Here is a 19,900-nt window from a genome sequence, read left to right as displayed (position 1 = left end):
CATTCAATAAGGACACGTTTGTCGAGATAATTTGAAAGTTAACTTCAAGAGAAGCCACCTTTAAACAGTCTCGTTGAAACCGCAATTCAGAATGCTTTTGTTCTCAAGAGACCAGATGACAGAACTTACAACCTTAAAGTGAACCCCAGGCAGTCATTTCATACTACGCGTACTCGATGAATGGGTGGTGTCTTAGCTTTGCTCTTTCATCCGGAGACAGGGTGTGCCGTGTTGGGGTGCAGACGTGCCTCCGGAGCAGGCGCGGAGCCGTCAGCGGCCGCCCGCCCCGGGCACTGGCTCCTGCGGGCCCAGCCCGGGGTTGCACCGGGTCAGCTCAGTCCGGCGCCGCCCGGGACGAGAAGGGCGGAACTCTGCCCGCCGCCCCGGGGCGGGGCCGCCACCGACGCCTGCCGCTCCCCTCCCCCACTCCGAGGCGCGGCCCCGCCCTCCACGCCCCGGCGGCTCGGGACCGCCTCTTCCGGGTAGGCGGGGCCGCGCCGGGCCTTCCGGTGGGCGTGGCCGGGCGCCCCCTATCCTGGGGTGGGCGTGGCCGGCGCGCGCGGGCCATGCTGGGGACGCGCCGGGCCCGCGTGGGCGCTTGGCTGCTCCGGGCCGCTCGGGGCCCGCAGCCGGGCCGCTCGGCTTCGGGGGCGCGCGGGCAGGGCTGGCTGCAGCCCGCGGGATACGACACGGGCGTCAAGGTGTACAACAGCCTCACCCGGAGGAAGGACCCGTTGATTGTGAGCCGCGCGGACGCCGCCTCCTGGTAGCCCGCCGGGACTCGGGGAGCGCGGTGCGGCGGGGCGGGAGGGCTGCACCCAGCCTTTCCGGAGGCGGGTGCCCTGCGTGGCGGGGGCGGGCGTTTAATGAGCGATGAAGTACTCCGGCGGCACCTGTGAAGACCCTGGGGTAGTCGCAGCGTTTCACCGATTTGGCGCTGAATTTAGTGATCCGAGGGCCATACAGCCCCGGGTACGCAACTCCCAAGGCGTTACTTTTCTTTTTTCTACAAAAAGACATGATTGTATGCTGATTATGACTGAGAACGTGGCGTCCTTTCTTGTAAGTTTGTTTCACATGGTTGGTCTTACCCCTGTCCCCAGGTATAGCTGTGGACCAACTGTCTACGATCACGCACACCTGGGTCATGCTTGGTGAGTGTCCTGACGCTGAATTTTCACTTTAGGGGACCGTTTATTTTGGAAAGAAAGCCTTTTGCAAGTTTTTTTTTTCCTATCCCTCAAGTGACAACGTAAGAATCCTCGGTAGTTAGTGTATTCCAGGCATTGTGGGAAGCATACATATTACATCCTCACTTGGTCCCCGTAGCAGTGCTAAGCACTTGGTCGAATTTCAGGTGAGGAGACTCAGGGATGCAGGGAGAGCAGGGGAAAGGACTGTTTTGCAATCTGATGTTTCTTGTGTTTAGTGAGACGAGGCCATTCAGAGGGCCCTTGAGTCAGCTGGTCAAGCGTTTCTGCGTCCTCCCCCCGCCATTTACGTCCCAACTTTGAACAAGTCACTTTGTTACTGAGTCCTGGTTTCTTCATCTTTCAGATACAGATGATAATATTCTTCTTTTGAATCTTGACAATTTAATGAAATAAACCCCACAAACTGCTGCTTAGCCCAGTCCCTGTTGTGGGAAGGCTGGCGAAGGCTCACCTGTTCTCCGGGATAGGTAACTTGTGGGAGGGCACACCTCAGGAATCATGGCAGGTGACCTGGAGCCTGAGACGTCTGACCTCCACACACTCTCTAGCTCTCTGTCTTGTAACTCTGTCTCCGAGGTTTGTCCAAATTGCTGCTTTTCCTAATATTTTGTCTGTTCTCTTGTGCATCTCTTAAATTTATCTTTCAGATCTAGATTAAAAGTTACCTTGATTCAGTATATATTTTAGAAATTATGCATCACCTAGCAAGGTATGAACTTTTTAGCGTGTATTATAACAAATAGATTAGTAGTCATTTTTTTTCCCTCTTCACTTTGGGCTAACTATTAATTTGTTGTTGCTCAGTCGTGTCCAACTTTTTGTGACCCCATGGACTGCAGCACACCAGACTTCTCTGTCCTTCACCGTCTCCCAGAGCTTGCTCAAACTCACGTACAACAAGTCGGTGATGCCATCCACCCATCTCATCCTCTGTCGCCCAGTCCTCCTCCCTGCTCCATTTTTCTCAGCATCAGGGTCTTTTCCAGTGAGTCAGCTCTTTGCTTCAGGTGGCCAAAGTACTATTAGTTATAAAGAGCATATTTTGTTCTCTGTTTTGAAGTATTAAATATGTTGGGGAAATACTGGAAACAATAGAGGTTACTGTTTGTCCTACCCTGGAAAAGCTCTCCACAAAGGCCAAAGAGAAAGAAAACATTTTTGTTATTGAAGGAGAATGAAACCAGTATGAAGTATGCCGGCCCCTGCCGAAAGGAGCACAGAAATAGCAGGAACTGGCGAGGTTTCGTGTGAGCTGGGTGGGCCCAGCTCTCTGGTTCAGGCAGGTCTACAGCCTGGAGTTGCAGGGGTGAGGCCCCTCCTGTTCTGACCTTCTTGGTAACTTTGTTTGGAAGAGAAGGCTTCTGGGTCCTTGAAACCTTCATGAGTTGTGAGACTGAATAAGGCTTACTTAGCCATTGAAAACATTTAGATACATTTTGAAAGAACCGAGGAAGAAATTCTGAAAGGAAGGGGGAGTGAGGCAGTCTCGCCCTTATTTTTCGCTGAGCATCGGGCCTTTGAGTTGCAATCTGTGCTTGTCCTTACTGATGCGGAAAAGCGTGCCAACCCACTGTGTGCGGCCCAGCCGATGCCCCGGGCCCCAGACTGAGAGAGCGTTCCCAACATCCCGGAAGCCGCCTGTCCGACTCCCTGGCCAGGGTGACCGCTCTGGGCGCACCACTCAGGAAGGGTCATCAAGCGGGGGTGTCCCTTGTGAGGCAGAAGCCTAAGACGTCAGAAGAGGCTGTGGTCTCAGCGGCTGGGATGGTCAGGCACAGTCCAGCGCTCTTGAGTTCAAAAGCCCGAAGCCCGAGACCGCTTCGTCTGTGAGTCTGTCCCTGCTCACTCTCCAGATTTTTGCCTCCACGCCTTCCTCCCCACCTGCTTCTGCTTTAAAGAGACAGACGCTTCACTGGACAACACTCTGTGCCCAGCACTGTTCTGAATGCCCCGCAAACCCCAGCCAGTGCAGTTCTCTCACCACGCCAGCTGGTGATGCTGTTACCTCCCAAGTGTCACCGGGGAAGGGTCCTGGGTGGAAAGTGCTGAGCCAGGCCAGCTGCAGAGTCCAGGTTCCTGTGTGTGGAGCAGCCTTAGCCTGGTGAGCGAACCTACTCCTGGGCTCCCAAGGTGCCCGCAGGGCGGGTGAGGCCAGGGAGCAGCCACCTTCGGGTATCGGGCCCCCCAGCTCCTTCCAGCCACACGTGTGATTCAACTTTTTCTTTCACTCTGTTTTAAGTTGTTAACTTTGTCTCTTAAAATCTCATTTCTTGTAGTGTTTTCCTGACTTGACAATGAGGGGCACTGGGATGATATTTCTTATCAGAATTAGTTGAAATTTCTGCTGCATCGGCAGTGAGATAATGTACAGCAACCCTGTGAGAGAGGAGACTTGTGTCTAGTTTGTGAATCCGCAGTCTGAGGCTTCGAAGGGATGTTTAACCTCTTAGTTCCTTGGGAAGGAGTTTCAGAGATGGCTTGGCCCTCGTTAGGATTTGGCATCAGCTGTGTCTGTGGTGGGTGGGTTTGGGGAGTACAAGGGATACAGTGAAGAAGAGCTTTGTTTTCAAGGGAAAATGACTTTATGAACCCAAGTTTAGAGAGGCCATGTGTATAACAGAGATGAGCATGAGATTGGCTGACCTGGAGAGTTAAGGTTGCTTTTATGGGGAATCTAGTTTCTTGAGATTTTAAACCCTTTCTTTCTCAAGTCTGAGTTTCCCCCATGCAGTCTGCCCGTGAGCTGGAGTTCCCGTTTTCCACAACTGTGTGCACACTTCCTGGGAGTGACCTTTCCAGTTTTGATGGGATCATCTCTGTCTTGACTTACTATTTGCTTCTGTCTCTCATCACGGTGAACGTTAGTTATCCTAGAACGTGAACATGGGCAGTAAAAGCACCCAGCATCTTGACCACCCCCTGACTTTGCATCATGAGTGAATCTTTCTACAGTGGAACAGATGTAAACTCACTCAAACAACAGCTCTAAAGTTAAAAGTGCTCGTGTTGGGTCCTGAAATTGAGGCAGCGCCTTAGTTTTCTCGTGTGGACCCGAGAGGAGTGGTGAAAGGCTTTTCCTTTTCCAGCTGCCCTTGAACGTCCTTGATGACACAGTCATGCGGCCTCACGGTAAAGGTAGCACCCGCTTTTGAAGGTCACAGTAGTGACTTTCAGGATTAAAGACGCCGTAATGTTTCTCCTTGCAGCTCCTATGTCAGATTTGATATAATTCGGAGGATCCTCACCAGGGTGTTTGGGTGCAACGTCGTCATGGTGATGGGAATCACGGACGTGGATGATAAGATAATCAGACGTGCCAACGAGGTGAGCGTGGGTCATGCGGTCACGTGGCGCGGCGCTTTGACCGGGGAGTGGGCGACCCCCACCTGACAGTTGTTTGCGCCTCCCGAGACTTTTCACGCCTGCTATCCACACGTGACCCCCGAGGCTGTTCAGCGAGGTCTCCTCACCCTGGTGAGAGAAATTCGGTGGACTTAGCCTTCACCGAATCCTCTCATCCCAAGGACACCTCCTGGGCTGAATCCAGACCCTCCCTGCCCCGTCAGCCTGCAGGACAAACCTCCCTCCCTGTTACAGGGGGAAGTCAGAGGCCGGCTTGGGAATTTAGCTCCCGTGAGGTTTGATTTTCTCACTTGTTATATAAACACGACACTCCTCTTATATCTCATGTGGCATTTAGAGGACTGGGGGGAATTTCTGGCATAGGAATTAAGTAAAGTATTTTGTTACATTTTAATTTTTTTTTAAGAATTTTTTATTTCATTAATTTTTTGGCCGCCCCACAGGCTTGTGGGGTTTTCCGACCAGGCTTAAGCCTGCGCCCTCAGCTGTGAGAGCGTGGGATCTTGTCCGCTGCTGACCGAGGAGTTCCCTATAGCTATACTTTTAAAAGTCTGCTTTCAAAGGTTCACCTCCTGGGTGTTTCATCATTAGCAACCCTGTGTAACAATTTATGTATGACTATATGTAACAGTTGGGGCTTCCCAGACGGCACTAGTAAAGATCTTGCTTGCCAATGCAGGAGACATAAGAGAAGCCAGTTCAGTCCCTGGGTCGGGAAGATCCTCTGGAGCAGGGCATGCCTGGAGAATTCCGTGGACAGAGGCACCTGGTGGGCTGCAGTCCATAGGGTTTCAAAGAGTCAGACGCGACTGAAGTGATGAGCGTGCATGCACATATATAACACTTACCTCTAAAGATAAATAAAAATTTGTTAAATTATCTAATTTACAGAAAAGCTTATGCTGAGTGCTTTTATGTCCTGTAGCTTTAAAAATGTCTGAATGCATATGTAGAGTTTTTTTGGAAAACCAGTTTGTTACATTGCTTTGTAATCTGCTTTTCCCACTTACTGAGTGTTTTTTCCTGTTCTTAAGTACTCTTCAACATTTTAAAAGGCAGGGACGTACCTGAACTTACTGTCCTGATATTTGGACTCTTGCATTCCTCCCTTGTTCTGTCACTTTCTCTCAGATTTCTTTTCTCCGACGCCCGTCTCCCTGTTTCCTAGTGACTGCCTTCATGCAGCGTTCGGGGGAGCGTGTCGGGGGTACTCGGCGGTCCCCCTGGTCTCCCGGTGCTGACTCTCCGCGTTGTTCTCTCCGGCCTCCGGATGCCTGACCTGTGCCTCTCTCCCTCTGGGTCCGGGGTCCGCCCTGGCCACCATGTAAGCCAGCGCAAGATGCTGGCGTGGCCGCCGGCGCCGTGAGTGGGAAGCTGAGGGGTCGTGGGAGGTGATGGCGGGAAGCGAGTGGGCTGCCCCGGCTGCCCACCTCCCGCCACCCGCCCAGGGCCCCGCGCTGTCTCCCTGGGGCCGCTCAGGGCCGTCAGAGCTGAGGGTGTGCTCACACACTCGCTGGGGCGGAGGCTCTGGGGTCCAGGGAGCCTTTGAGCGAGTCCGATGCAGGAAGCAGTGGCCTCTCGTCCACGATCAGGACAGGCGGGGGCAGGGGCAGGCCTGCCAGTCCCTCTGGAGGTTCCGGGGGTCCAGGAGGGGCTGAGCAGGACCCCGGGCCCCGACGGGAAGGTCGGCCCCGCGCTGCCGAGCACGATGCGGGCTGGGGCCAGGCCTGGCTGGCCGGGAAGGGCAGGGAGAGGTGGGGGCCCCTGACGCGGCAGGTGGACGGGTGTTGGTGGTGGGGGGTGATGCCCGGCAGAGAGGGCGCCAGGCTGGGTGAGGAGGAGGCGCCCGGGTCGTCCGCTTGGCGGGACCTGAGGCTGCAGAGGTGTCCCCGTGCTGGCTGAGTCGGGGTCCCCTGTGAGTCTTTAGATCGGAGGTGGGCTGTCCACCTGTCATGAGGCGCAGCTGGTGGAGGCCCATGGGGATGGAAAGAGGTTGGCAGAATTGGTTTAAAAATGTTAAGTGTAGAGAGTGTTGTAGTTTTTGACAGCTGAGCGCGTCCATACTTGTCACACAGCAGGATGCTAACCTGGCATCACATGGTCTGTTTTGTTCTGAAGATAGAATCTTAGTTCAGCATGAGAAACCAGGATCTGAAGCACATAAGTTATGAAAACACCTATTGGTTTCTCAGTGTCCGACAAAAAGGCTGTTCTTTTTACCAGAGGCAAGGTGTTTTTTGATGATGGCCGTATCCTTCATGCCATCTGCTTCAGTATGTGCTCTTAAAATAGTGTAAATTATATTTCTCTTCTCTGCATCACTTTCTTGACTTTAACTTTTGGCACAGTTTTATTCTTTGTCAGGAATAAAACCTGCAGGAGGATTTCTGGGGGAGGAATGAAAAGAAACAAGGTACATTCACAGGGTTACATTTTGTGTTAAGAAAAATGATGGTAAATGTCTCAGTGATTGAAGCAGAGTTAGTGTCTGTGCCTCGGAACCCTGGCCTGCATGCTCTCTCCGGGAGGAAGGTTGGACACGCGTCCAAGGTCCCCTGCCTGCCTGGGGTGGCGCTCAGCCCAGGCATCTGTTGTTGTTCAGTCGCTCAGTCGTGTCCGACTCTTTGAGACCCCATGGACTGCAGTGCACCAGGCTTCCCTGTCCTTCACCGTCTCCCGGAGCTAGCTCAAACCCATGTCCGTTGAGTCGGTGATGCCATCCAGCCGTCTCATCCTCCGTCGTCCACTTCTCCTCCCGCCTTCAATCTTTCCCAGCATCAGGGACTTTTCCAGTGAGTCGGCTCTTCGCATCAGGTGGCCATAGTGTTGGACCTTCAGCATCAGTCCTTCAGGGAATGTTCAGGGTTGATTTCCTTTAGGAGGGACTGGTTGGCTCTCCTTACCGTCCGAGGGCCTCCGAAGAGCCTCCTGCCCCCGGGCGGGTCTGGAGTCACAGGCCCGGCCCGTGCTGTGCCAGCACTGCCTCCTGCAGGTGGTGCTGTGGAGAGAGCAGGGTGAGCCCCTCTCAGGGGGACAGTGTGGGGGTCTGACTCCCTGTCCCCCGCGCCAGCGGCAGCTCGTGTCCTCTTCTAGCCCACTGTCGCCTGTGGCCGTCCCCAGGGTCCCAGCGAGGGGCGGGAGGGGCGGGAGGAGCCGCGTGTGAGCACAGGGGCCCTGAGGCTCCTGCAAAGGACCCGGTGTCTGTCACCAGAGCCGGACCGCCTGCGTCTGGGGCTCCCAGGGCGAGCAGAACAAGTCCGTAAAAGGAGAGGCCGGAGGAGGCGGCGCCCTGCCGAGCGCCAGCAGTTACGGGGCTGCAGGAAGTTGTTTGTTTTTCTTTACCGGTTCCCCTTTTGCTCGGCTCTGTAGATGCAGGACCACCCCGGGGGAGCTGTGTGGCGTGCACGCAGGGTCCAGCCTGACACGCCCTCCACACCTGTGCTCCCTGTGGCGAGGCTGACCGCCCCCCCAGCCCCCTCTGCACCCCCCCGCTGCCCTCCGCCTGCTTTCTGTGTCTGGAGACCTCGGAGATGAAACACCAGTTCACAGTTACAGAAGAGACAGGCAGTGGAACACACCAGAATGTCCAGAGACAGACACAGCAAATTGTGGAAATTTGTTTTTGGTAAAGATGGCATTTCACATCAACAGGGAACAGAGGAACTGCTCAGTAAGAAGTCGACAGTTGGGTGACTGTCTGGGGGAAAAAATAAACCAAAGTCGGATATATGGCCACAACCAGATTTGAAGCTGATCAGAGATTTCACAGAAAGACATGGAAGCACGGGTTACTAGAGCAAACCTCGGGGCACTTTTTTTATAGCCTCGTGTTCAGAAGGCTTTGCTAAGTTTGTTTTCAAGCCCAGAAAAGGTTGACAAATGTAAAAGATTGCTAAATACGAAAGTGAAATTTTCCGTGTGCCATAAAATAACCGTAAAGTTGAAAGACGTCTGGAAACAGTTGAGATTCATATGGAGGATAAAAGGTTTATTTCTGTTCTTTGAAAATACTACCTACATATCAGTAAGACAAGACTTTAAGGACCTCGGAGAAGGCAATGGCACCCCACTCCAGTACTCTTGCCTGGAAAATCCCATGGACGGAGGAGCCTGCTGGGCTGCAGTCCACGGGGTCGCTAAGAGTCGGACGTGACTGAGCGCCTTCACTTAAGGACCTCCAGCTTGGTAGAGCCATGGTTAACTTCAGACGGTTTAATGCAGATGGTCCCTAAACACTGGAGATGTTCACGCTCCCTCAGGACAGGAGAGACTCAGGTTAGAGATGCAGTGAGAGGCGCCGTTTACATTCAGCACCTTCATGACCGTGGTCTCGCCGGCCCTCAGCAGCGCCTGAGCGAGGTGCTGTTTCACGCTCCTCTGGAGGCGCTGGCAGCGGCCACCAAGGGTGTGCATGCATGTCCTCGAGCAGGGCGTCACACGTGGTCTGCCCCGTGTGTGCGTGAGCGCACCTGTGTGTCACACGTGGGCCTGTGGCTCAGGGCAGTGCCCCGTGTGTGCGTGAGTGTGTACTCGAGTGCAACATGGCTCGGCGCGCTGCGTGCACGGGGCCTGCACACCACGTGCCTTCAGCCGAGGTCGCCAGGTGCAGGCCGTGCGGGGCTTCGGAGGAGGCACAGACAACAGAAGGTGTTTGCTTTCTGGGCGGGGTGGGGCACACTTCCCTCCTGCCCCCAGGAGAGGATTACTGCTCAGAAAATGAAAACCAGGCAAACTCATCAGGCCATCTGCTGCTCTTTGGGTCCAGAATCGCGTAACGTTGGGAACTTCCAAAGCGGCATAGTGACGCTGGGTTTTTGGGTCTGAGGTTTGCTTGGCCTTTGCTCCTGACAGATGCTGGCTGACTGCTTCGGGGCCCGCTCCGCTACCAGGGGCCGCTTGGGAGGAGCCAGCGGGCCTGGTGACCCCACCTGGTGTCTTCCGTCCCCGGAGTCTAACCGAGTGCACAGGACCCCAGGGCCTAGTGGGGATTTGGTGGGACTGTCTCCATGTTGCAAAGAGAGCTAAGAGTTGTCTTGCCCATGACCGCCGTGAAGAAGACACTCTGTTCACCAGCCTCATCTCTTCAGTAAACATCCCCGGGCTGCAGTATCCAGGACGATTGTCATTTTCAGGGGTTTTGGTTTGAGTTAATGGAGGTCATGGCATTGTTTATTCTGCTTTCAGTCTAAGCAGAGAGCAGGCCCACGGCCCTTGTGAGCGGGGCCGCGCGAAGGCCATGCTGCGTGCCCGTGGGGGCGGCCGTCCTGCGTGGCTCCATCCTGACCCCCGCAGACGGACCCCGCCTTGTTCTCTTGCAGATGAGCGTGTCGCCCGCATCCCTGGCCCGTCTTTACGAAGAAGACTTCAAACAGGACATGGTGGCCCTGAAGGTAGGTGGCTGGCGAGAAGCCCAAGTGATGCAGCTGGTTTGGGGGCCTCCGTCCACGAGGGGCCGGGGAGACCTCAGGTCTGCGCCCTCCCGCAGGTTCTCCCGCCCACCGCCTACCTACGGGTGACTGAGCACGTGCCTCAGATCGTTGCCTTCATCGAGAGGATCATCGCTAACGGGCACGCTTACTGCACAGCGAACGGTGAGTCCCCGTCCCTCAGGCCGCAGCCCCCGAGGAGGGCAGTGCAGACGGGAAGGTGGGCCCCCGTCCTCCAGGCCGCGGCCCCCGAGGAGGGCGGTGCAGACAGGAAGGTGAACCCCTGAGGAGGGCGGTGCAGACAGGAAGGTGGGCCCCCGAGGAGGGCGGTGCAGACAGGAAGGTGAGCCCCCGAGGAGGGCGGTGCAGACAGGAAGGTGAACCCCTGAGGAGGGCGGTGCAGACAGGAAGGTGGGCCCCCGAGGAGGGCGGTGCAGACAGGAAGGTGAACCCCTGAGGAGGGCGGTGCAGACAGGAAGGTGAACCCCTGAGGAGGGCAGTGCAGACAGGAAGGTGAACCCCTGAGGAGGGCGGTGCAGACAGGAAGGTGGGCCCCTGTCCTCCAGGCCGCGGCCCCCGAGGAGGGCAGTGCAGACAGGAAGGTGAGCCCCCGAGGAGGGCGGTGCACACAGGAAGGTGGGCCCCCGTCCTCCAGGTCGCGCCCCTGAAGAGGGCAGTGCAGACAGGAAGGTGGGCCCCCGTTCTCCAGGCCGCGGCCCCCGAGGAGGGCGGTGCAGACAGGAAGGTGAGCCCCCGAGGAGGGCGGTGCAGACAGGAAGGTGAGGCCCCCGTCTTCAAGGCCGAGAAGGGCTGTGCAGATGAGGGTTAGACCCGGTCGGAGCTAGGAAGGTGCGGGTGAGAAGTCGCAGGTTTGTCCGGGTGAAGTCTCAGCCGACCGTGGCCCTGCGCGGACCGCGGTGTGCACCGGCCATCCAGGAGTGCAGTCCAGTGGCCGTGGCGGCAGCCCTCCTGAACACGGATCCTTCCCCGCCGCCGCCCTGTGGGTTGGAGGGGCGGGGGCCGCCCTGGCTCCGCAGGGCCCCGGGAGCGCACGTGCAGCTCCGGAAGGCGCCCCACGGGGATGCGTGTGTGAGGAGCTGCCTGCGGTCTGAGCGGCAGGGTGTTGTTGGGGTGTGTGGACTAGGAAGCGTCTCAGTTGATGGGTGTGTGACATGGGGGCCAGAGCTGAATGCAGGCCGCCAGTGAACCCGGCGACCTTCCGTTTGTGTTTCCACCCCCACCGCTGGACGGCCGTGGCTCGGGCGAGCGCGTGCCCCCCGAGTACAGGGTCGCAGTACAGCCTCGTCGGGCGCGGTTTAGACATGCAGGGGGGCGGCTGGGGCTGGCGGCGGCGTGCTGTGTTTAAGTTCTAACACCGCGAGCTGTGACGCACGCCTACGTGGTGCTGACGGTTGAGAAGTGGGCCTCACCGTTCCCTTCACGAAACAGGCAACGTCTACTTCGACCTGCAGTCACGAGGTGACAGGTACGGCAAGCTGGTCGGCGTGGCGCCCGGGCCGGAGGGAGAGCCAGGTGGGTCCCCCCGCCTCCTGTGGGGCGTCCGGGGAGCGGGGCGGGGCTGAGGACGCCTGCTCCTCAGACACGGTCACACCGCCAGACGTCGGTCATGGCTGAGGTTTAAGTTTAGGGGTTTTGGAACAGAGAGCGCTCCCGTGGAGGTCTCGTTCCTCCCGTCAGCTCCACGCACGCGCTCGGCTGTGTGTCCCGTCTTAACGCCCGTGTCCATCCTGCTGCTCGTGCGTTAAACCCCCGAGGTGTTCTGTCCTGCGTAGACGCCCTCGTGGGCTCCCCTCTGTGTCAGGTTCCCGCGTGTTTGAGTCTGCCCCTATACCCTCTTCTGTTCCAGTGTTCCTCAGGTCAGATCGTTTTTATGGGGAAGAATACTGAGTGTATAGAATATACTAAGTATATTAAAGACACTTTGAAAGGATACTGTGTCCAGAACTAAACGCAAGTGAGCAGAAACCCCAGACAGAGCACGTGTGTTTTTAGGCGTAACCCCCCTGCGGCCGCGTCCCGCCAGTCCCGTCTCTGGCTGCGTGTGGCCTCCCGAGCGGTCCTTGTCATCTCTGCTCCAGGCGCTCCTCCTGCTGGTCCCTGACCGTCCGTGCCTGCGAGGCATGGCCCGGCCTTAGGGAAGCGGGGAGGGAACGTCCAGTACCCACGCCAGCATCAGCAACACCTTTTTGAAAAAAATAAGACTTAAAAAAAAAAAATTTCCTTGGCCGGGGGCCCGCGTGCTTCTGGAGTGCTGTGGTCGGGGTCGGGCCGCGGCCTGCACGGGGAAAGCGGAGACCTGCCGGGAGGCGTGCGGCTGCCTCCCCGAGCAGCGGCTCTGGGGCGTGCGTCCGCCTGCCCCGTGGCCGCTGGGACGCTGGTCTGGGTTCCCTCCGCTCACGGACCGCTTGTCGTTGGCAGTGGACTCCGACAAGCGGCACGCCAGCGACTTCGCGCTGTGGAAGGCGGCGAAGCCGCAGGAGCCGTCCTGGGGCTCCCCGTGGGGCGGCGGGCGGCCCGGCTGGCACGTCGAGTGCTCCACCATCGCCAGGTAAGCCTCAGCTGTGCTGACCCGGGCGCTGGCTGGTGCCCGGCTCGCTCCGCGGAGCGTGCAGATGCTTCGTCGTTTTTAAAACCACATCCTGAATGCAGAGCAAAGAACGTGAAGGCTCTTTACGAGGAGAAAAAGCCGTGAACTAGGGGTTTTTATGACGTGAAAACGGAATTTCAGTTTCTGTCTGTGTCTGCCGAGTTATCGCGCACTTGGAGCCGGCCCCGTCAGCGCGTGCAGAGGGCTGGCGGGCGTGACCGCGGGAGGCCGTGGAGACCGAGTGGCCGGACGCGGTTCACCCCCTGCCCTGCCCGTGCCTTGCAGCCTGGTGTTCGGAAGCCGGCTGGACATCCACTCGGGCGGCGTGGACCTGGCGTTCCCGCACCACGAGAACGAGATCGCCCAGTGCGAGGCCTTCCACCAGTGCCCGCAGTGGGGCAACTACTTCCTGCATTCCGGTGAGTGCCGGCTCCCGCCCGCCCACTTCCGCCCGCAGCTCTGCGAGAGAGCTCCGCTGGTGCGCCTGCGCAGCCAGGCAGCCCGGTCCGTCCTCAGGGAAACAGCCCTGAACACTCCCGGAAGGACTGATGCTGAAGCCCCAGTACTTGGGCCACATGATGCGAAGAGCCGACTCACTGGAAAAGACCCTGACGCTGGGAAACACTGAAGGTGGGAGAAGGGGACGACAGAGGATGAGACGGCTGGATGGCATCACCGACTGGATGGACACGAGTTTGCGTAAACTCCGGGAGTTAGTGATGGACAGGGAGGCCTGGCGTGCTGCGGTCCGTGGGGTCGCAAAGAGTCAGACATGACTGAGCGACTGAAGAAGAGATCAGCTAGTAGGACGAGAGACAGCCGTCCCTTCAGTTGTCTGACTTGGGGTCAGCTGGACGTGAACTTCCTTGGATTGGAATGCCGAGTATGCCTTTTGGAACTGAAGTGTGAGCTGAGGAGAATTTGGAAAACAAGCTTTCCGTGAAGCTGTGACGAGGGGTCTCAGCCTGCCGCCGTAGTGATCGTGACTGCGCCGCCCTTGAGCTGTGACAGCGTCCCGCGTGTCTGTCAGCCTCTGTCCGTCTCACTATTCAAGCACCTCGCGATTAACACCAGCCGTCCGCTCTCAGAGGCGCACCCCGAGCTGTGGCACAGCGGCGTCCCGGGCCAGGCGGCTCTGGAGCCCCCGTGAAGCGCGGGGCGTTAACGTGTCCACGTTCTGACGGAGGTCGCGGGGCCACCAAGCGCTGCTGTCACCGCCGCTCTGGGACGGGCCTGGCGCTGTCCGAGGGCAGGGGATGGAGGGCTTTGGTGCGTGTCAGGTCGGGAGACGCAGGCCTTCTCTCTGAGCCCCTGGGTGGAGGGAGCCGGGTTTTCCCAGCGAGCAGCTCGGCTTCAGCACATGCGGAAGCTGCTTCCAGTCCGTGGTGGGGTGACGGGGTGCACTCACTACTGCGTCTCCTTCACCCCAAGTTCACATCCCCCGCCCTGCTCCGGAGCCGCCCCAGCGTCTGCCCCGCCTGGACCCCCTCGCCGTCCGCGTGACCCCAGCCTCCGTGCTGCCCCGAGGTCGGCTGAGTGACCAGCCGGGTTGCTGTCCCCGGCGCCGGAGCTGGGGTCTGGCGTCCACTTCCTGTGCCGCTCGGAGCTCGACAGTGGCCGGAATCACTCCCTCCTGCCGGCCCAGCGCCTGACGGGCCGTTCCTCCAGGGCAGCTCGTGTGGGGAGGAGTCACAGGGCTGGTGATGCAGGATCCCGTCCCTGGGCCGGGGTTGGGTGACCCTGTGTTAACCGCTGGAGCTGCTCGTGACGGGGCGGGGCCTGCCTCCTGGGTCTGGGCGCAGGCAGCACCGTCAGCAGGACCAGCGCTCAGGGAGGTCCGTGTGCACACGCGTGGGTCCCGCTGTTTAGATGTGGGCAGGCTCGTTCTGTGTTCTGCTAAGAAGCAGTCTGTTAGCGTGTTGGATCCTTCTTTGTCCCCCTTCTGCCCTGTCATGGAGGAAGAGTGGTGTGTCCTGACACCTGGAGAAGCGATCTGTTTTCCTGGGCGTCCCAGGTGGTGCAGTGCTAAGGAACCTGCCTGCCAACGCAGGAGACGTGAGAGAAGGGGCTGGATCCCTGGGCCAGTTAGATTCCGGGGAGCAGGGCATGGCGGCCCACTCCAGGATTCTTCCTGGAGGATCCCAGGGACAGAGGAGCCGGTGGGCTACGCTCCTTGGGGTCGCAGAGAGGCGGACACGACTGAGTGGCTTCGCACACACAGGGAGGTGGAAGTGGAGCTCAGCAGTCGGATGAGTTTCGTTCTCCAGACGTCGTCGGTTTTGTGAAACTTCCGTTGCCCTGGGTGTAAGCGGCGTGCTCCTGGGTTTACACACTCAGGGTTACGTGTTTTTCTGGAAGCTGCACTGTAAGGCGTTCTCAGGAAAGTTGGCCTTGGGCGCCCTGAGTGAAGTCATGTCAGGAAAGGTGGACGAACCTTCTGCTGGGAAAGCAGTTTCCTGGGAAGTGAGCCTGGTGCCCAGGCGGCCCTGGAGGAGGTCCTGGCTCGGATGGAGGCATCCTGAGGGGTTTGGGTTCCTGTCTTTCACACACACAGGACGGTGTGTGTGTGAGGCGGTGCCAGGGCGGGGACACGTCGGTGAAACAGCTGCCGCGGGAAAGCGCTCGGGGACGCAGAGGGCGTCCCCCCGGGGGCTGGGTCGTGGGAGGGGAGGGCGGTCCTCGCGCTGTGATGCCTGGCCAGCGGGTTGGGGGGGTCCTATGTCGGCGCCGACAAGGGGCAGTGAGCGGGGCGGGGTCCTTGGAGGCTGGGCTCCGGGAACGGCTCCTCCTTCCCACCTGGTGAGGACCGAGCGACTACGCTCTCGTTTCAGGGCACCTGCACGTGAAGGGCGGAGGAGAGAAGATGTCCAAGTCGCTGAAGAACTACATCACCATTAAGGTAGCGTGCCTCTCGGGTCCCCGCGTTCCTGACGCGTCGTGGAGGCTGCCCTGAGCAGGAGGCCCGTCCCCGGGTCCCCGGGTCCCATACCCTTTCTGACGCGGTCGCTGTAGTCTCCGCTGCACTCAGGGCCCGGGACTGCGTTAAATCACGTGCAGACTGCATGTCCCCTGGGTGGGCCTCCTTGGCTGGTCTGGGGGGCCATTTCACACTCCGGGAAGGAGCGTCAGGAGCCGATGTGGACGCTGAGATAACCGGGTCAGACGGGTCTTCGCGTGGATACCGGGGGTGGCCTGGGGAGGCCTGGGGGCCGTTCCCAGGGCTCAGTGTTTCTGAGTAGAGTGCAGTCTGCAGGATTCAGACAGGCGCTGACCACACTGAAATACGGGCAGCCACGCCTGCCCTCCCCGGGGTGAGCCAGGCCGCCTGCCCTCCGGCCAGATGAGCAGGCACAGCGCGGGGCGGGTGCGGCCACAGGGGGGTGGGGGAAGGCGGTGCAGAGAAACATCCGTCCATCCGGGGAGTCAGTGGCTGGTCTCACCCGTGTGCCCCCCCCAGGACTTCCTCCGCTCAGCCTCTCCGGACGTCTTCCGGCTCTTCTGCCTGCGGAGCAGCTACAGGTCAGGTGAGCCGGCCGCGTGGCCTGAGTGCCTGGGGACCCTGAGACCCGGGGAGACGGCCCCTGCTGGCGTGCAGCCCTCGCCCTGAGGCTGGGAAGTCTGAGGACAGACGCCCGGGAAGTAGCTCCAGCGCTCGGTGGGCAGCCACGGGTCTGCACTCAGGCCTGAGCCCCCTGCCTCGCGCGGCCTGGGGGTCTTCCCGCCGCCCCTGCCGCGTCCTGAGCCGGGCAGAGCTGAGCGGGCCCAGGGCCTGACCAGCAGCCTCAGCAGGGCCGCCCCCAGCCGCCCCCCGGTGTCCAGGGTCAGGGGGCGGCCCCTTGCGGCCCCCGGGCGAGGCTGGACCTGTGACCCCCTCTCCCGCCCCCACCGCAGCCGTGGACTACAGCGAGGGTGCGCTGCTGGAGGCCAGGCGCCTGCTGCGGGCCGCGGCTGCCTTCGCGGAGGACGCGCGGGCCTACGTGAGGGGGCAGCTGGCCGGTGGCCCCGTCCAGGAGGACGTGCTGTGGGAGAGGTGGGTGCACAGCAGGGCCCCGAGGAGTGAGCGCGTGGGGGCGGGTGGGGAGCGGGCCGACCTCGGGGAGGGGGGTTGCGGCTGACACCAGGGACGGTGCGAAGTTGGGGAGATGATGGGGGCCTCGGGCCACCGGAGGCTGATGCTGCTGGGTCTGGGGGCTTGGCGTCGCCCTCCCGGGGACCGTGGAGAGTGGCGAGCCGGGACTTCTCCGGGGCCGGGCAGGAAGGACGTCGGGAGAAGATGGGGAGCCGTCTGCTGGCCCCCGTGGCGGAGCGCAGCACAGAGCCAAGCGCCGGGCCCGCGAGGTCGGGAACCATCGGCCCGCCGCCCGGGCGAGGGTGTGGGTGGGCGGGCCGGCGGGTGGGCCGGGGGTCCGTGTGTCCGTCCGCGGAGGCCCGGCTTCGCTAGGTAACACAGCTCCAGGTGCAGGAGCACGCGCAGCGGAGGTGTCTCTCCGTCAGGGTCGCTCGGGGGGTCTGCCAGGCCTGCCCTGTGCCCGGGAAGCGGGGGGTCTGGGGTGGCGGACGGCAGGGAGGAGGCAGCGCCCTGAGGGCCGGTGCCGGCCGGGGTCCTGACAGTGCGGGGAGGGGTGGGTGGGGCAGACGACAGCGCAGCGTTCTCCTCCCCCAGGCTGGGCCGCACCAAGGGGGCCGTGCGGGCGGCCTTGGCGGACGACTTCGACACGGTGCGGGCGGTGGACGCCGTCATGGACCTCGTCCACCACGGCAACAAGCAGCTGAAGGCGGCCGCCGAGGTAACTCCCGGGACGCGCTCCCGGCAGGGCCCCCAGGGCTGCCCACGAGCAGCCACCTCCCAAGGCGGGCACAGGGGCCTGTGGACAGGAGCCTGGGGCCTGCCGTCGCCTGGCGGGCTCCGCGGGGTCTGAGTGGGTCACAGCGATGTGAGCTAGGCGAGGGGATCGCGGTGGGACCCCAACTAGCCCCCGGCCCACCCGCCCCGGGCCAGGCTCCGCGCAGAGGCTCCTGACCCCGTGACACCCGGGGGGCTGGCGCACACGCCCAGCCTCCCTGGCGGCTGCGTCCCCCGCCCGCCCGGGCTGGCCTGCGGGGCTGCGCTCTGGCCTCTGAGCGCCCTCCCCGGTGGCCGTCACAGGAGCCCCGCGGTCCCCGGAGCCCCGCCGTGCTGGGAGCCATCGTGGCCTCCGTGGAGCAGTTCTTTGAGACGGTGGGCATTTCTCTGGCCGAGCGACAGGTATGATTGCCTTCTCTTTTCAGTCCTGTTTCGGGACTTCAGCTACGTGCCAGCATGTAACAGACGCTCGCTCCCTTCATAAATGCTGATTTTAATGCGTACTTATAAGGCCAGACTTCTTAATGTTTAAGACGTATCACGGTCCTTGAAAGGCGCATGTGCGCAGTGAGAGCTGGCAGGCGCCAGCCGCACTGACGAGGCTCTGAGCAGACCAGCGGCTGCGGGGTGCTGCGGGCCCTGGTGTCCTCTAGGGGCCCCCGGTGGACACAGCAGCTGCGGGGGGCACTGCCGGCCCTGCCCGCCAGGGTCCCCGGGACGGCGGAGGCCCAGCCCCGGCCTCTGGTCCCCCCGTCTGAGCCTGCCTGGGCCTTCGCGTCGTGACAGCTTGACGCTGGCACCTCCCAGAGCCCACCCTGCGGGGAGATCGGGGCGGGGCCAGAGGATGCGCCCCAGCCCCTGGATGCCGGTTCACACCCTCTCACGCCTGCGCACGCGCCTCACACCCCCGCACACGCCACTCGCCCCGCTCGCACCTGGACGCCCCTGCTCACCCCCGCATTCCTCAGGGCGTTCCAGGGGCGGGCAGCCCGGCCGCCCTGCACAGCCTGGTGGAGGAGCTGGTCCGCTTCCGGCTGAAGGTCCGGCAGTTCGCTCTGGCCTCCGGGGAGGCCGCTGGGGAGGCGCGGCGGCAGCGGCTCCGGGAGCGGCGGCCCCTGCTGGAGGCGTGTGACGAGCTGCGCAGGGACCTGGCGGTCCACGGCATTAGCATCAAGGTGAGCGCTCCGCGGGGCCGGGGCTCAGCCGCTGTCTCTCCCGGGAGCACACCCGCCCCTGGCTAGGGCCTGCCCCTGAGCCCCGACACCTGCCTGTCCACCCACCTGGGGCCGCCTGCCTCCTTAGGACAGGAGCGGCTCATCCACGTGGGAGCTGCTGGATCCGAGGACAGAAGACCCCACACCCAGGAGCTGAGGACGGGGGAAGCGAGGCTGTGGTCTCCTGACAGGGTTCTGTGCCCTTTAAGTCACAGTAAAGCTTCATGTGAAAGTTGCTGTTGTGACTGTTTTCCCTTAAAATAAACCAAGCCCACGGCACCCTTGGTGTGAGTAGGTGTTGAGAAGGGTTTCCTTTCAGCACGGACGGCACAGACGCACTTTGGCGAGCTCTCAGCCAGGAGACAGGACGGAAGCCCCACACGGGCTCCTGGGAGACATCCTAGGGAGGGGAGGGGGGGGGCGGGCGGGACCCCTGCCCCGGGTCACCTGGACCCTGCCTGACAGGCAGAGTCGGCCTGGGCCTGTGGGTTTCCATCTGCTGTGTCTGGTAACGAAGTAACACGTTTCCCAGAGAAAACGCAGCAGAGGAAACCCCAGCAGGCTTCCAGCTCCGATGCACCGCGCTCCCTCAACGCTGGGTTCTTGGGGTACCAGTGTGAGCAGATGCCCCAGGGCAGGGCTGTGTGAGGGTGTCTGGGTGGCGCGGTGGGAGCCGGCAGGGTGAGCAGGGACCAAGCTAGCTGGCGGCCTCGCCCGGTCTCCCCGCTCTCGCATGCGGGGAGCCCCCGCTGTGCAGGGCACAGCAGGAAACGGGGCCCGCCTGCCGCCCCAGCGCTTAGCCAGGCCCCTGGGCCGTCCAGAGCCGGTCCCCGGCTCCGCCCCGCGCAGCAGGACGGGCTGGCACTCACGTTAACAACTTCACCGACCGTGCTGCCCCGACAGGCGGGGCCCTCGTTCTACAGAGGAGGGACCCTGAGGAGCAGTGGAAAGCCCCCGAGGGCAGGCGGCCGGCCCCTGATGGAGACAGGTGCTCAGTCCTGGGGGGACTGGCTGACAGCCCAGCCTGACCTGCCCCGGGTGCTGCTCTCCTGGGGGTGTCCTGCCTGGAGCTGGTGAACACCCGGGTCTGCAGAGGAGCCAGGAGCATCGCCCAGCTGCCCCGTCAAGCAGAGGGACTCAGATGCCGTGGTTCCTGTGACTGCTGCCTTACGTCTTCCACGGAGAGAAGCTGCTGTATTCCAGGCTGATCACTTCACTTCAGCAGTGTGACA

The 19,900-nt window shown here is 60.8% G+C and overlaps 1 protein-coding gene across 5 annotated transcripts; it reads left to right on the top strand.

Annotated features, from left to right (window-relative positions):
- Positions 1–525: 525 nt before the first annotated feature.
- Positions 526–19,891, top strand: CARS2 (cysteinyl-tRNA synthetase 2, mitochondrial). Of its 5 annotated transcripts, none has more exons than XM_065902403.1 (15): positions 529–766; positions 1,104–1,154; positions 4,421–4,538; positions 9,896–9,967; positions 10,063–10,168; positions 11,453–11,536; positions 12,443–12,572; positions 12,897–13,030; positions 15,443–15,510; positions 16,069–16,135; positions 16,503–16,641; positions 17,275–17,398; positions 17,758–17,856; positions 18,423–18,629; positions 19,572–19,891. In XM_065902403.1, exons 1-15 carry the CDS (start codon positions 567–569, stop codon positions 19,743–19,745), a joined length of 1,773 nt encoding a protein of 590 aa, XP_065758475.1. In that variant the 5' UTR covers positions 529–566; the 3' UTR covers positions 19,746–19,891. The 5 variants fall into 5 exon arrangements, with proteins under 5 accessions (XP_065758478.1, XP_065758479.1, XP_065758475.1 ...); XM_065902404.1 differs by lacking the exon at positions 19,572–19,891 and adding an exon at positions 18,762–18,945; XM_065902405.1 differs by lacking the exon at positions 19,572–19,891 and adding an exon at positions 18,757–18,945 and having other exon boundaries at positions 533–766.
- Positions 19,892–19,900: the final 9 nt, after the last annotated feature.

The sequence above is a fragment of the Muntiacus reevesi genome, chromosome 11 (genome assembly GCF_963930625.1).
Source record: "Muntiacus reevesi chromosome 11, mMunRee1.1, whole genome shotgun sequence".
Lineage (NCBI taxonomy): Eukaryota > Metazoa > Chordata > Mammalia > Artiodactyla > Cervidae > Muntiacus > Muntiacus reevesi.
Note: the sequence above shows the minus strand (reverse complement) of the source record. Positions and strands in the feature narration are given on the sequence as shown.